The sequence below is a fragment of the Falco cherrug genome, chromosome 10 (assembly GCF_023634085.1).
Source record: "Falco cherrug isolate bFalChe1 chromosome 10, bFalChe1.pri, whole genome shotgun sequence".
In the NCBI taxonomy this organism is placed as follows: Eukaryota; Metazoa; Chordata; class Aves; order Falconiformes; family Falconidae; genus Falco; species Falco cherrug.
Genome location: NC_073706.1, coordinates 13,232,256 through 13,247,071, shown reverse-complemented (window position 1 = coordinate 13,247,071; position 14,816 = coordinate 13,232,256). Strand labels below are relative to the sequence as shown.

General features: G+C 52.3%; 1 protein-coding gene across 2 annotated transcripts in view; it reads left to right on the top strand.

Moving 5' to 3' along the window:
* Positions 1-14,816, top strand: part of LAMA5 (laminin subunit alpha 5) — a 93,561-nt gene that overhangs the window by 63,732 nt on the left and 15,013 nt on the right. For both annotated transcript variants that reach the window (XM_055723116.1, XM_055723115.1), the window contains exons 24-47: positions 2,366-2,508; positions 2,610-2,716; positions 3,455-3,608; positions 3,939-4,099; positions 4,658-4,766; positions 5,286-5,383; positions 5,921-6,122; positions 6,523-6,649; positions 6,843-6,982; positions 7,737-7,852; positions 8,140-8,351; positions 8,585-8,789; positions 8,995-9,139; positions 9,699-9,839; positions 10,204-10,365; positions 10,557-10,658; positions 10,744-10,827; positions 11,089-11,319; positions 11,891-12,004; positions 12,292-12,419; positions 12,638-12,718; positions 13,160-13,374; positions 13,948-14,048; positions 14,536-14,716. In XM_055723116.1, coding sequence (XP_055579091.1) covers positions 2,366-2,508; positions 2,610-2,716; positions 3,455-3,608; positions 3,939-4,099; positions 4,658-4,766; positions 5,286-5,383; positions 5,921-6,122; positions 6,523-6,649; positions 6,843-6,982; positions 7,737-7,852; positions 8,140-8,351; positions 8,585-8,789; positions 8,995-9,139; positions 9,699-9,839; positions 10,204-10,365; positions 10,557-10,658; positions 10,744-10,827; positions 11,089-11,319; positions 11,891-12,004; positions 12,292-12,419; positions 12,638-12,718; positions 13,160-13,374; positions 13,948-14,048; positions 14,536-14,716 — 3,459 coding nt within the window. The remainder of the gene's footprint in view (positions 1-2,365; positions 2,509-2,609; positions 2,717-3,454; positions 3,609-3,938; positions 4,100-4,657; positions 4,767-5,285; positions 5,384-5,920; positions 6,123-6,522; positions 6,650-6,842; positions 6,983-7,736; positions 7,853-8,139; positions 8,352-8,584; positions 8,790-8,994; positions 9,140-9,698; positions 9,840-10,203; positions 10,366-10,556; positions 10,659-10,743; positions 10,828-11,088; positions 11,320-11,890; positions 12,005-12,291; positions 12,420-12,637; positions 12,719-13,159; positions 13,375-13,947; positions 14,049-14,535; positions 14,717-14,816) is intronic.

Here is a 14,816-nt window from a genome sequence, read left to right as displayed (position 1 = left end):
TCCCCATCCCAGGCAACCTTCTGCATCATCCTTTCCAGAAGACACTTTTCATATGGCTTTACCCATTAGTCCTGCCCTTCCAACTGAAAGGCTGATTTGAGGTTGTAGCCTGCTTTGTTTAACAAAGCAGCAGCAAGCTGGGCCTCAGTCCTGGGGCTGTGCGCTGGAGTGTTATCAGCCAGGCTGATGTGAGATAAGGCTGTTGTACCATTTGAAAGAACTTTTCCAGCTTGGAACAAGATCACCACAGTGCCCCAGGCAGAAATGAGCTGAGTTTCCACAAAACCAGAATGGGCCAAGTGCTGGGAACTGGATGCAAACTTTGGCAGCCGGAGGTGTTTTTATTTCGCAGGTGCCCTCATGCGGCAGTCCTGCCCTTGCCTTGCACTTCTCCCACCTTCTCCCAAACCAGGCTGCTGGCATCACACGTGCTGTGGGGTTTGGAAGTGGTGTGGAATTGCATGTGTTACACAGGCGTTGCACTCTGGTGCAATGTCTTCTCATCAAGCCATGAGCTACTGGAGAAGAGGAAGAGCCACCAGAAGATGGCTGAACAAGCCTAGAGAACTGAACAACAAATATTCTGGGAATCAACATGAGCAAATCTGCATGGGGACAGACCTGAGGCCATGCAAGTGCCCTAGTCAGTGGTTGGCTGATTGATTTTGCTCCTTCTGATGCTATAGCCACATCATCCTGCTGAAGCTCTTCCTCCAGACCATATGTGCACAGCACAAGGCTGTGGGCACCAGCTAATTTATTAGTATGTGGAGTTCTCTCCTCTGTCTTCAATTGACATAGAAGGTGTTTTGCCTTTGAATGTAGTATGCAAGGTTTGAATTGCCAAGATATTATTATCCTACTTTTTTTAGAGGAGAAAAAGAGCTTGTTATTTTTATGGCCAGTCATACTATGCAGCAGGAACACAAGAGAAGCATGAGTCATCCTTATGCTTTAGGTTCCCACCAAAGGTCAGGAAGTATTTCATCTGTCCTATCCAGCAGCAGAGCTTATTTCCCTTAGAATGTGCTTTCCTCCTTGCTCAGAAGCAGCATTTGATTTTTCTAGTGCTGAAGGCAAGCTGCCAGACTGATGCACCAACAATGGGAGGGCAACTTCCTTGATAGGCCAGATTGGCTCCAAAAATGCTGAGCCACCCTCTGCCTGGCTGGAATGGGCTTCACATGGTAAAAGAAAGCAGCCTGGAAAGGAAATAAGTTGGAGGATGTGGATTGCAAAAAGGGAAGCGTTTTCAGAGTATATGATTTTCAGACCGGTTTCTCCTGCCCCACATCCAGAAGCCATCTCAGTTTGAGTTGTGTATCGTCTCAAAGGGATGAGAAGCTTCAGCTTGTCAAGGGATCTACCCCATTGCCTGTTCAGGGAAATCTCTTCATTCTTTGCATCTTCACCTCTGCTTCCCATCTGAGAAAACAGGGGCTTGGCCTCAGCTGATGCCAGGCATGTGGCAGAGCTAGCACACATGGGAAGGGGCTGACCCATCCCCACAGTAGTACAAGCCCTTGCTTTAGCTTCTGGCCCTCTGCATTATGCCTTGATGTCCGTGTACCACACCAGGATAGTCAGTGTGCTACATTCCCCACTTCCCTCTTTCATCTCATGTGCTTGCCATGCAGCCATACTCGGTGAATCCCTCTCACCCGTCCTCTTGAAAATACTCCTGAGACTGCTAGACAGGCAGACAGTCTGCTTCTAGGTGCTGTATCATTCTTGCATCTAAAGTTAATGAATTCAAAGGTTATGGAACTGTGTCAGCTGAGCCAAGGAAACGTTCAACAGCAGCAGGATCAGGCCTTAAACCTGTTCTGTCAGTTAAAATTAACGTCTAAATCTTGGGTGCAGAATCTGTGGCTGGCAAGAAAGGCAGGAGCACAGCTTGGGGATCTGAGAATTTGCCAGAAGACAGGTATCTCACCTGTGGAGCTGGGGTCAGAATATCCCTAAGGAAGAACATAACTGGGCAATTCTTTTTGTCTGTCTCAGAATAAATTCTTCACAGACTAATTCTTTCCTTCTCTAGCTGCCAAAACGCTCCTTGGCATGCAATACTCCATGCTTTGCAGGCTAGGGATGCAGAGCACACTGTGAGAGCTGTGGATTAGCATTAAGGTTTGCAGTGATTTTTCTTTTTTCTCCCATTAAGCTACTGAGCAGATTCAGAGTGGATGTCTCTGTTACAGGACACTGTGGGATTGCGGTGCCTCTCCCATGGCAGCGCTGAGAAAGCAGAAGCCCGGGACTTCCCAGCGCACTGCAGAGCTGCTTCCCTGAGTGTAGCCTCCAATTTGCAGCCCCAGGTTTTCCGTCCCAGTCCTTTCACAGCCTCTCATCCCTCCCGCTCCAGGTACAGAGCAGACCAAGCAGATTGTCTTTGCTCCTAGCACGGAGCCAGCCTTCGTCACTGTCCCCCAGAACAGCTTTGGGGAGCCCTTCGTACTCAACCCCAACACCTGGTCTCTGGTTGTTGAAGCAGAGGGTGTGCTGCTGGTAAGGACCAGCCCCTGTGCTCCATACACCACAGGGGGCTTCAGCAGCTCCTTGGGGGCAAGTGTCCCAAACGTAACCAACTCTCCTGTCTCTCCTCCTAGGACTATCTGGTTTTGCTGCCCAGCTCATACTATGAAGCACCAATACTGCAGCTAAAGGTTACAGAGCCATGTACCTACCAGCCAGCCCCTGAACAAGCCACCCAGAAGTAAGGATCTCCATGTCTTCATGCTGTGTGGGACCTACTCAGCTCTGCCTGGCCTGGGGTTAAAAAATATTTACAGTCCACACGCTGTGAGGGTCTGGATGCAGTAAACTGTTTGGTGGAGCACTTTGCTGTCATTCATAAAGCTTGCCGAACCTGGAAAGCTAACACATAGATCTCCTCATCCATGGCACAGGCAGTCTGTGTGTTCTCAAGGACTCTGGAGGACCAACTCACCCAGTAAGACCATAGCGCTCTCCTCTGCTAGGCCGGGTTCCCAGTGCCAGGTGGGAACTGTATGCCAATCAATAGCTCTGGAAAATGGCTACAATGAGTTAGGTCTTTCTGGACTATTTAAAATGGATGGGTGGAGTCTGCTAGTGCTTAGAGCATCTCTGCATCTGTTTGCTCTGTGCAGGACCTCTCTGTCCATGTCGGCAAGAAGGCTGGTTGGGTTCTGGGCACCAGTTGTCCCCTCCACTGTAGCAGTGGTCCCCAGCATAAAGCACACTGCAAGAGGAGAAGCTTTTTGTTGTTACTGCCCTCACTGGTCCTATAATATTATTCTCATTGAACTCATTGTTCCACACTAACCAGAGGTGCTCCTTTGGGCAGTGGAGCCCTCATGTTAAACCAAAGCCTTTTGCAAATCTTGCTGGGATCAAGCTGCTTGGGTGCTTTTGACTCTTAAAATTGTGATGTAACAACTGTACTTTGCAATTCTTTTCTTAATGTTTTTAGCTGCCTCTTGTATAAGTACCTGTCTGTGGACAGCTTCCCTGCTGTGTCAGGGGTGGATGCGGTGTGCAGGCTGGACAACCGGTTACCCAGATTGTGTCCCACAGAGCAGCTCACCCCCTCCCATCCCCGGATGGCAACATGCAGCGGTAGTGATGTGAGTGGCACTTCTGTTTCATCCCTCGCATGGGCACTGCAGCACTCATCCCTCTGCTCCCACCATCTGGTGCTTTAGATGCACCCGGGCAGGTTACCAGGAGGGCTTTGACCCGTGAACACCCCACTGTTGCCCCTGAGCCTTGCAGCTGTGTGCTTGCATGCCCTATTGTTCAAGGCACATGCAAAGGGTTTGCAAGGATGTGGTAAGAGTTGTCCCATTGTCCCCTCAGCTGCAGACGAGGCTGGTTTGTAACGCGGGCATCCTGCACTTGCTCACTTCATGGAGTGGGACAGGAGACCCTCACTCAGTCACCTCTCTGTCCTCCAGGTGGAAGTCCAGCTGTCCCTGCCTATTGCTCAGCCTGGGAAATACGTGCTGGTGGTGGAGTACGCCAACACCAATGCTTTGCAGATGGTGGGCATTGCTGTGACCTCACCGCACTTAGCCATGCAGCAGGGCACGTTCATCTTCTACCCCTGTGTCTACAGGTATGGTGAGATGGAGAAAGGGTTCGGTCGTCCTCTGACATGGCAAAGACAGGCTGCCCCTACTTGAGCTTCTTCTGCTTTATCACATGAACAAAGCAATGCCCTAGTGTTGTACATCTAGGCTGTGTATATCCAAACTCCTCCTAGCTGGACATGGATTTTAGTGACTGGCCATCCCTGGGAAATACGTACCTGTGCCAGCATAGTGCTCCAATGCCTCTGCCAGGAGATAATCTGTTGCTTCCATTTGCTGCTAGCTACATTGGTAGGGGCCTTGATGGAGGGAATGGCCTACAGGCAGGTTTATTGGAGCTGTTGGTGCAAGTCAGACCCTGTCCTGTGCTGTAGAAGTGTCCGACTTCAGACTGCAACCTTTGCAATAGGAAACAAATGTCTGGGGTGTCCTTGGGAAACTTAACTCTTCTGACTTGCCAGAAAAGACGTGAAAAGATTTGCAGGGACTTTGTGTAAATACCTTCAGGACATATAGCCGGCAAGACAAGAAATGGGTCATGACCTTACTCAAGGCTGGCTTCAAAATCTGTGTTTCTCTTACAGTTTCCTTTGTCGAGGGATTGCTGTGGATTCCCAGAGCCGTATGGCAATTTTTGAACTTACCTCAGAGGCCACCATTCGCTTCACCTCTGATCTGGCTGACTTCTTCCTGGTAAGGCTCCCCACAAGGGCAGCTCTGCTGGCTGGTTGCAAGGAGGAGAGGCTGGAGTGGTGCCTAGACTGCAGAGGGGTTTTCTAATTTCTTTGGACTAGATGTTAGAACTTAGTCGATGTCATGAGCAGTCCAGGGTGGAGAATGTGTTCAGTGGTGTGTTTTGAAGTAGAACATGGGACTGGGATTTGGGACACAGTGAGAAGTTGCTCTTTGCAGAGGGAGCTCTGCAGCGTTGTGGCAGTGCCTCTTCCTGTTTTACCTTGAAGGCATTCACAGTTGCTTAGCCAAAGACAGAAGAATCCCATAACTATGTGGAGCTCCTAAATGCCTTAGGGCTTGTGCCAAGGAAGAAGGGGCAGTAAAGAGAGGCGTTGACCTGCCATGCATTAGCTGAAGTGTCTGATAAGGAGGTATTTTGTGTGGTCAGCCTGATTGCTGGTAGGCACAGAAACAGCTGCAGGCTCCCAGTGGCAGAGGTTGTCATGTAACCAAGCGTCTCTCTTTCACATACGGCAGCACAAAGTGTACCTCATACCCGCTGCACAGTTCACCATGGAGTTCATAGAGCCAAGGGTGCATTGCATCAGCGTCCATGGCATGTTCTCATCCAACAGGTAAATATCTTGGGTCCCTCAGGGTTTTAGCATGGATGTCGCTGTTTCCAAAAGCAGTTGCTTCCCCCCCTTCCCACAGGTTTGGAGCCTTTTGAGTTCTTGACACAGTAGAAAGAAATCTCTGGCTGAGGTGAAGTGCCTTGCCTGTGTCCACCGTGCAGGCAGCAATGGAGTAAGGACTGGAAGTCAGGCTGCTGGTCCTTTATCTGAACACCCCACTGCCTCCTGTGGCAGTCCAAGTGTCATCCTGAATAAAAGGCTTTCCTGTGCTTGCTCACACACAGTGAGAGACGTTTGCTGTATCCCAATTTTTGATGCTGCTTTGGATAAATATTTGCACAGGAATTAGCCTGCACAATGTTCCTGTTCCTCCTGAGCCCAGATCTGAGAGCCACAGGGGTCCCGGTAGAAAGCTCTCCCTTGACAGGCACACTTTGTAATCTGCTAGGTGTTGCAGGGTGTGCTTCTCCTGCCAGGACTCCATAGTATCTCTCTGTCCTTGGAGGTCTTACATCCTGTTTTGTCCCTGTTTTGCAGCAGCTCCTGTGTTCCCTCAAGGTTCCTGAAGCTTTCTCAGTCAATCATTTTGGAGGGGGCTCAGGCTCTGCCCATTGCCCCTGATGTCCCCCTGGCTCAGGCTGTTCATGTGGCCTCAGCTGGGGTCCCAGTAGAGCCTGCGCCTCGGCCTCCCACGGCGATGGACCCCACTGCAGAGCTCATCCTCCTGCAACCACCACAGGTAGCGGCATGGGTGTGGGTTGGGACAGTTTGCTGGTGCTGTGACACTGGACACCTGGGGCAGGGAGAAGTTTTCCTTCTCTATTGAGTAGTTTCAGCAATTAGCAATTTAGCAATTGGCATTTTCAGAATTTAATCTGGACTTTAAACTTGTTCCTGAGGACTCTCCTGTCTTAGCTCCATCTAACCCTGCTTGGTTCTCCAGAAAAGCTTTGCAGGTGGCACCTGCAAAGTTAGAGGGGGGAGTGTTGAGGCACTGGGGGTTGATTTGCCAAAAGTCTCAAGACGCGACAGTCATGCAGTAAGAGTAAAAATTTGTGCAATAAGAAAAAAATATCCCAGCTGTGAGTACAGGCGTCAGATGTCGGGTTTTGTCTCTTTGTTCTTCTGTTTTGGGCCAGGCTGCTGTTGTGTTTAACAGCCGGATCCAGACACTGGGACGCTATGCTTTCATCCTACACTACTACCAGCCCAACCACCCCACCTTCCCTGTGGAAGTGTTAATCAACGGTGGGCGCATCTGGCAAGGTGAGAAGAGTGGGGATCTGGGGGAAGTTATTGGCTGGCAGAAGCCCTGGGAAGTGTTTCATACCGGAGGATAACCGCAGGTTCTGCAAGGATCGCAACGATGAAGCGAGACCGACTCCTCTCTTCCAAATTGGGAGGGTGTAATGGGGACTGCAAGGCAAATGTGGGACCAATACATTTGTTGTCTTTTCAGGTCAGACCAATGCTAATTTCTGCCCACATGGCTATGGATGCCGGAGCCTGGTACTTTCTGAAGACCAGATTATCCTGGATATTACTGATAATGATCTGACTGTGGTTGTTCGAGTGCCAGAGGGCAAGCAGCTGTGGCTGGTGAGCCTCTCTCCGGGAAGCTCCCAGGGCATGCTAGACCAGGCTCCAGCAGGGGTGGAGCTTGTCCTTGGATTTTTGTCACTGTGTGATTGCAGGAAAGTTTCCCAATTTTGAGTTTCTGAACTACCCGAGAAAGTTGCAATCTCTAAGCTCAGTGGTATAGAACTGAGGGCAGAATTCATAGACAGCATCTGTATATGACAGTTATCCTTCAGTGTGTCATTTTGATACCAAAACAAGGCAGAAATTGAAGCTGTTGCTTTGCATACGTAGCTTGTGATAATCCAGAATAAACCTTATTCCTGCCCCAGCAATATTTTGCACCTGCATTGCATTGTTTGTCCAGGCAGGTCTTATCATGGGAGCAGGAAGCACTTGTTATCCTCAGGCAACCGGACTAGCACATTGACCAAAATTTGGATAAATGGCTGAAAGACAGAACTGGAACCCAGGTGCCTTCATGTCTAGAAGTTTAAGATGACAGTGGCTGCCTGCCTCTCTGCTGAAACACAGCCAATGCTGCCCTTTCGGGGTATTCTGCCTTTTTTAACTCCAGTGAGTGTGGGCTGCTCCCAGTAGAGAGGTGACCCCTGGTCTGTCCAGTACTTGGGTACTTCGTGTGTCATGTTCTGTCCCAGCAAGTGATGAGCTGATGAGAAGTGAAGGGTGCATTTGGACTTCTGAGAGAGCTAGTTTGAACTGCATCTGGCTCAGCTAAAGAGCTTGGCTCACCCATCTTGTCCTTGCTTTGCAGGATTACATCCTTGTGGTGCCTGAGGACAGCTATAGCTCTCAGTACCTGCAGGAGGAACCCCTGGACAAATCCTATGATTTCATCAGCAGCTGTGGCATCAACAGCTTCTACATCAAGTGAGACACTTGGCTTTGGGTGGCTGCTTTGCTGTCCATGGGCTGCACACTCCTCAGGGAGCAAAAACCCCATTCCCTTCATGTATGGCAGGGGAGGGATCTGATTAAGGCTTTCCTTATCTAATGACCAAGCCTGTGGGTATTTGGGGGGATCTCAGCGTCTTGGGGTAATCCCTCCCACTAACTCAGTACCCATTGCTGCAGGATATCCTGCTGGATTTTGGGGGGGGGGGGGGGGAGGCTGGAGGGGTTTACAGCACAGTGACTCCTCCTGCCTTCCCCTGCAGCCCCAGCACATCATCAAGGTTCTGCCGTGACTCTGCCATCTCCCTCTCCCTCTTCTACAACAACGGGGCGCAGCCGTGCCGATGCCACGAGGCAGGCGCAAGGAGCAGCCAGTGTGAGCCCTTCGGCGGGCAGTGTCCCTGCAAGTCCAACGTCATCGGGCGAGAGTGCTCCCGCTGTGCCACTGGCTACTGGGGCTTCCCCAACTGTAGGCGTGAGTTGTCCCATCTCCCGCTCTGCATTCCCAGCACTTGCTGGTTTGCCTCCTACAGGGCTGAGGCTGGCTTGGGAAATGGTTGCATTTTCCAGCCCTGTAATGGCTCTGCTTACATGAAAACAGCCCGGCTGCCTGCAGAGCAGTTGAGCTCTGCATCTGTTGCCTTGTGCTCTCCTTGGGCTGCCTGGGTCTTGCTCCCCAAAACACAGTCCCTTTTCTGCCCCTTCCAGCCTGTGACTGTGGGACACGTCTCTGCGACGAAGTGACAGGGCAGTGCATCTGCCCTCCGCACACCCTGAAGCCAGAGTGTGTTGTCTGCGAGCCCCAGACCTTCGGCTGCCACCCCCTCATCGGCTGCGAGGACTGCAATTGCTCTCGGCCCGGCGTGCAGGAGCTGACGGAGCCAGGTTGCGATGTGGACAGCGGGCAGTGCAGGTGAGGGAGCCCTGTCCTGGCACTGGGCACACCTAGCAGCATCCCTGGTCCCTGCTGGAGTGAGGGGACATGTCAGCAGGCTGCAGGGAGGAAACATGCAGGATGGGGAAATCCTCATTGTCATTGTGTCAGTGCCAGCGTGGGTGAAGCTCTGAAAGCCCAGCAGCTCTGAGGTTTCTAAAGCTGCAGCTCTTGTGTCCCACAGGTGCAAGCCCAATATCATCGGGCGACAGTGTGACCTCTGTGCCCCTGGCTACTACCACTACCCTAACTGCCGGCGGTGTGACTGTCACCAGGCTGGCACCGAAGCAAGTGTGTGTGACCCGGTCACAGGACAGTGTCACTGCAAGGTCAGTCCTTTGATGCCTTCACGTGGTGTGTTTCTCCTTGGCTCAACTCTCCTGCTCTGGCTGTGGGTGTCTGGTGTGCTGGGAGGGAGCAGGGCTGGAGAAGGAGAGTGCCTGTGTGCCTGAGCAGCAGCCAGCCTGCCCCATGTGGTGGTGGGTTCAGAGCACCCTGAAAGACTCCTTCTCCCCATCTTTCCTGGACACGAAGGCTTACTCTTTGGGCTGTCACCGGGGAGATGGGCAGTCTGAGTCCAGCCCCGTGTCAGAGCCCATTGCAGGTAAAGCTGCCAGCCTTGTTGACTACTTCTGCTCCTGCACGAGAGCACGGTAACACAAACTTCTGCTGAGCTGCCTGCTCCATCCCCTTTGCAGGGCTCACAAGTGCTTTCTCCAGGTGAATTTAATGTTTGATGGGTGCTGTGCATGCAAACCTGTTCAAGGACTGCTTAATCATCTTTCAGCATCACATCATTGTGCTTTGATCAGTCGGACAGCTGTCTCTGTCCTCCACTAAGGCCTCATGGGAAGCTGCTGACGCCGTTGAGCTTTGCTTGTCTTCCAGGAAAATGTGGAGGGCCCGAGGTGTGACCAGTGCCGCCTGGGGACATTTTCTTTGGATGCCAGCAACCCCAAGGGCTGCACCAAGTGTTTCTGCTTTGGTGCGACCGATCGCTGCCGCAGTGCTGAGAAGCACCGAGCTGAGGTGAGAGGGGCCAGGGGCCACCAGAGCCTGCAGTTCATTTGTGTTCCCATCCACCTGGCTCCCTGCTGCCCTTGGGTCTCCATCCGGCATTAATCCTACCCCTCTGGAAGATACACTGTGAGGAGGGTTATCTTTGTCTCCTTGTGCCCGTCTTCCACTTCCAGCCCCTTTTCCTGATCTCTGGGGTGGAAAGTCTTGGCATGGGGGGACTGTGCCAGGTGGGAGGCAGGGGTGGTGCTCAGTTTTCCAGTGGCTTCATCAGGATGTGTGTGAGGTCGTGAGCCTGTTACCATCCTTTCTGCTGCTCTGGGACTTGCTCTTCTGTAGCTTCACTGGAAGCTCTACGGTTGCTCTTCTCCCACAGTTTGTTGACATGAATGGGTGGCTTTTGTTGAGCACCGACCGCCAGGAAGTGCCGACGACTCTGAGCCTGCAGGATCAGCTCCTCCATGCTGATCTCAAGAACCTCCCAGATGCCTACCAGGAGCTCTACTGGGTTGCACCCAGCTCCTACCTTGGAGACCAGGTAAGAGCCCGGTAGCAGCTGGACAAGCAGTCATGCACATCCCTGACCCACCAAAATGTGTGCCAGCAGCATGCCTGACATGCAAGCACGATGTGCAGGCATTGCTCGCACTGCAGTTGAACATGCTCAGCTCTGGCCTTATCTCAGTGGTGTGAACTTGCAGCGACATATGTAATTTGCCTCTCCCTTAGGTTTCCTCCTATGGTGGGCACCTGCGATATGAGCTGCACTCCGACCCGCGGAGGGGTGACGTGTTCATTCCCATGGAGTCCCGCCCAGATGTGATCCTGAAGGTGCAGCCTAAGGAATCCCCTGGTGCCCCCTGCTAACACATGAGCAGGATGAGGCAGTGACCGACACCTTCCTTGCTTTTCCCAGGGAAATCAGATGAGCATCATGTTTCTGGAAGGCACCTACCCATCCCCAGGGGAGGTACATGAAGGCCAGCTGCAGCTGGTGGAGGTGAGTTTGCACACACAAGTGTGTACCAAGTGAAGTGCTCAGATGCTACTAAAAGGACAAGACTAGCATGTAGGCAGAAGGGATAATTGCTTTGAGCTCAGTATTTTAGGTGCTGTTTATTGCAGCAGAACTGGCTGTGAAGAGCCAGGACTGTTTCACTTGTGCAAAGGGGAAGCATCCCAGCAGCAGGGTTGTGAAGGCTGGGCTGGATGTTCAGGTGCCTGTGCTTCCTGCCAGTAATGTCAGGTTTTCTCCCACTAGGGTAACTTCAGGCACACAGAGACGCACAACCCTGTGTCTAGAGAAGAGCTCATGATGGTGCTGGCAAACCTGGAACAACTGCAGATCCGGGCACTCTTCTCCCAGCTGTCTTCATCCGTGTCCCTGCGCCGCGTGGTTCTGGAGATGACAACAGATACGGCTACGGGCATCCGTGCCAGCAATGTGGAGCTGTGCTTTTGCCCTGCTAACTACCAGGGGGACTCCTGCCAGGTAAGGGTGAAAGCAGACGTGCTGCTCCAGGCAGAGGGGCATCAAACAGTCATGTTTTGGGTCTTGGCAACATCTTGTGCTTGGTGTGGGTGGCAGCCACGGGGTTTGGATGTTTGTGCAAAGCAGTGGTGCCAGAGTGCTAGTTTCCAAGCTGACCCCTGCGGGCTTCAGTTGAAATTAGAGCTCAGGATTGTGCAGGAGGAACATCTCCCAGGCTGCACCGTGACAGCCCACTTCCAGCTCCCCTTCCACCACAACACAATGCACCTGGGAGAGGTGCGCTGGCTCTATCTGCTGTCTTGGAAGAGACATGATGGGGAAATTGTTCAGGTGTTGCAGACCAAAATTACGTGCATGCAGTACCTTGAAATACATCCCTCTGCCTGGCCAATTATCTCCTAGTGATGAGGAGCAGGAAAGCTGCACTGAAAAGTCTTCATTGTTGCTTTTAATCTCTTCTTCGTCAGTTCAACCCTGTGGGAATTCTGTCATGGGAATTAAATTAGTTTCTGTGCTTTGTCTGAATGTATCGGGCTATTTTTCAGATCTTCATCTTTTTCTCCTTCCTCAGGAATGTGCTCCCGGTTACTACAGGGACACCAAGGGGCTCTTTCTGGGAAAATGCATCCCATGTCATTGCAATGGCCACTCAGATCAGTGCCTGCCAGGCTCTGGGATATGCCTTGTAAGTAAATCGCAAAGCAGCATGATATTTTGGAGTTATAAGGTCTGTAGCACGTGATTAAGAAGCTCTTCACATACTACATGAGCTGGAAGGACTGTGCCTGAATTGGAGCATTAGCTGCATGTGCTGTTTCAGAGGTGGTCCTGCTCAGGGTTGGCTTAGGGTGCGAGACAGTTCTGGGAAAGAGGAAGGGTCGATGCGTCCAGATAGGTGGTGGGGAATTCTTTGTGCAACCCACCATTTCTTGCTGTCAGTGCTGAGCCCACAGCCTGCCTTTTCCCCTGCAGAACTGCCAGCACAACACAGAAGGAGACCACTGTGAGCGATGCAAGGATGGCTACATGGGCAGCCACTCTGCTGAAGAACCCCTGCAGTGTGTTGGATGTCCATGCCCTCTGTCAGTTGCCTCCAACAAGTAAGCACCCTCAGATGGGATGGCCTGTTTAACCACTGGGAACCATGCTGTGCCACATCGGGGCACTGGCAGGTGTCCCAATGCCAGCCTTGTCTGTGGCCCCAAACCATGTCCATGGCCTCTTATCCAAGGTCCCAGCAGCCCACACTGAGTGATCAGCTCCCCTGGGACCACATCAGGGGTAACTACACCTTCCTGTTTACCTTTTACCGTTTCAGTTTTGCTGTCGGTTGTGTTCACAAGGGCTCCAACATGCAGTGCCTCTGCAAACCTGGCTACACTGGACCCAACTGTGAGCGGTAAGGGTGATGGCACGCGTGTGTCTGGGGCCTCAGACACACTAATCCCATGCAGCCACTGCTGTGGCAGAAGATAAATTGTCCTAGTAAAGGCTGCAGAGGAAACGGTTGGGTCTGACCCCAGCGTGCTTTTTTCTGGCAGCATTTCTTTCGATCCTTTTCAGCTTGCACATGCCCTATTGCTGTCTCCGCTGCTGAAATACTGTTACCATGGGTGTATTACTTAGCTGTGCTTTGCCTTGACTTGCAGTCTGTGATAAAGGCACCTTTCTGTTATATTGTGCGGCAAAACAGAAAGTGCTTTGAGATCCCTCGAGGCTGCAGCCATTACAAGTGTTGGATGCTCGCACTGTTATAATTGTACAACTCAAGCATGGTGCAAGCGTGAGCTGTGGGGATCTCCTGATGCCCTGACTGTTTTAACTTGCTGTATTTCTCCAGTTGTGCCCCAGGGTACTATGGCAATCCCTTGGTGATCGGCAGCTCATGCCAGCCCTGTGACTGCAGCGGGAATACCGATCCTAACATGCTGTTCAGCAGCTGCGACTCCCTGACAGGCGCCTGCACGGGGTGCATGCACCACACAGCTGGTGCACGGTGCGAGGTCTGTGCCCCTGGCTACTATGGGGACGCAGTGGCAGCCAAGAACTGCACACGTGAGTGGGCCAGGCAGCAAGCGCTGGGGTGGGGTGGGGGGGAAGATGGACAGACTGACTGTGGGTGTGTTTAGTGCCTTAGCCAGGCGGTACATTGCCCCAGTGAGTCACATGCTTGGTTGCACACGTTACAGGCATCCTCTAATGGCGATAATAAGAAAAAAGTTGGTTCCAAAAACCTGCTCTCCAGCATCGCAACTCCCTAACCTCCAATCCACCCCCGAATGCGAGCTGCCAAACCGCACCCAGGCTGGAACACTCTTGCCCCAGACAGCTACTGCAGCAGTGGTACTGGCACTCCCTAGGGATGTGGGTTTGCGCAGCCCACTCCCAGCACTGCTCATCTCCCCCTGAGGAACAGCAGACAAATTACAGCTCACAAAAGGCAGTCTGCCCAGAGCAGGTGTCATGGGACTAAGTTGTCAGGAGAAGCAAATCCAAGAGGAGAGAGGCTCTGTCTTTGCTCTGACTGTGATAGATAAGGGGGAAAATAGGATTTCCTGTTGGAAATAAGGTTTGTGAGCGCCTGAGCAGGCTCTTCAATGTGTAACTAGGTGTATTTTTCCCTGGTAGAGTGCAACTGTTCGCCTTGTGGGACTGACTCATGCCATCCACAAACAGGCCAGTGCTTCTGCAAAACCGGAGTGACAGGCCAGCACTGTGACCGCTGCGAGGTAAGGGCCACTTGTGTCCTGGGATGGTGCCCGTCCTTGGCGTGGGGATGGGGGACAGCTCCCTCTGTTGTTCCCAGGCCTGTGAGCAGAGCGGTGCTGGCAGCCAGGTGGGTAAGGCTGGATTTGCATGATCTGCTAATACATGGCAAAAGCCTATTAAAGATCTGGCAGCCAGCGATGGAAGCAGCATTCAGCTGCAGCCTGAGCAGTAATGTGGTATCCTTTGGGAAACTGCAATAAACCCCATTTTCCTGTGTGCATGCAGCACAGGCATTGCAGGGTGGGGGCAGGTTTGTAGGGCGGTGCTGTGGTGTGTGTGGGTCCTTGTTGCAGCTCCACATCATTGCCATGTTGATCGGAGTTTTGTGGTGGTTAAAACACTCCTAGAAAGCCAGTCTGAGGTCCCATGTCACCTCAGTGCGCCCCAGGAGGGAGTCATGCGTGCCCTCTTGCTGAACAGAGTGCCCACTGTCCTACTTCTCCCTAGGAGGGATATTATGGCTTTGAGGGATGCTCCGGCTGCCGAAGGTGTGACTGCGATGTTGGTGCTGTGGGGAGCAGCTGCCATGCACAGACTGGCCAGTGCAGCTGCCTGCCCGGCATCAGCGGCTCACGCTGCCAGCAGTGTGCCCCGGGCTACTGGGGCTTCAGCGAGAGCGGCTGTACAAGTGAGTCCTGCTTCCTGGGTGTTGGGGCCTGCGTGTGGAGGAGTGGGACAAGGCATTGATGGCACACGTGCTTGTTGAGTTGTTAAAGGTGGAAAACAAC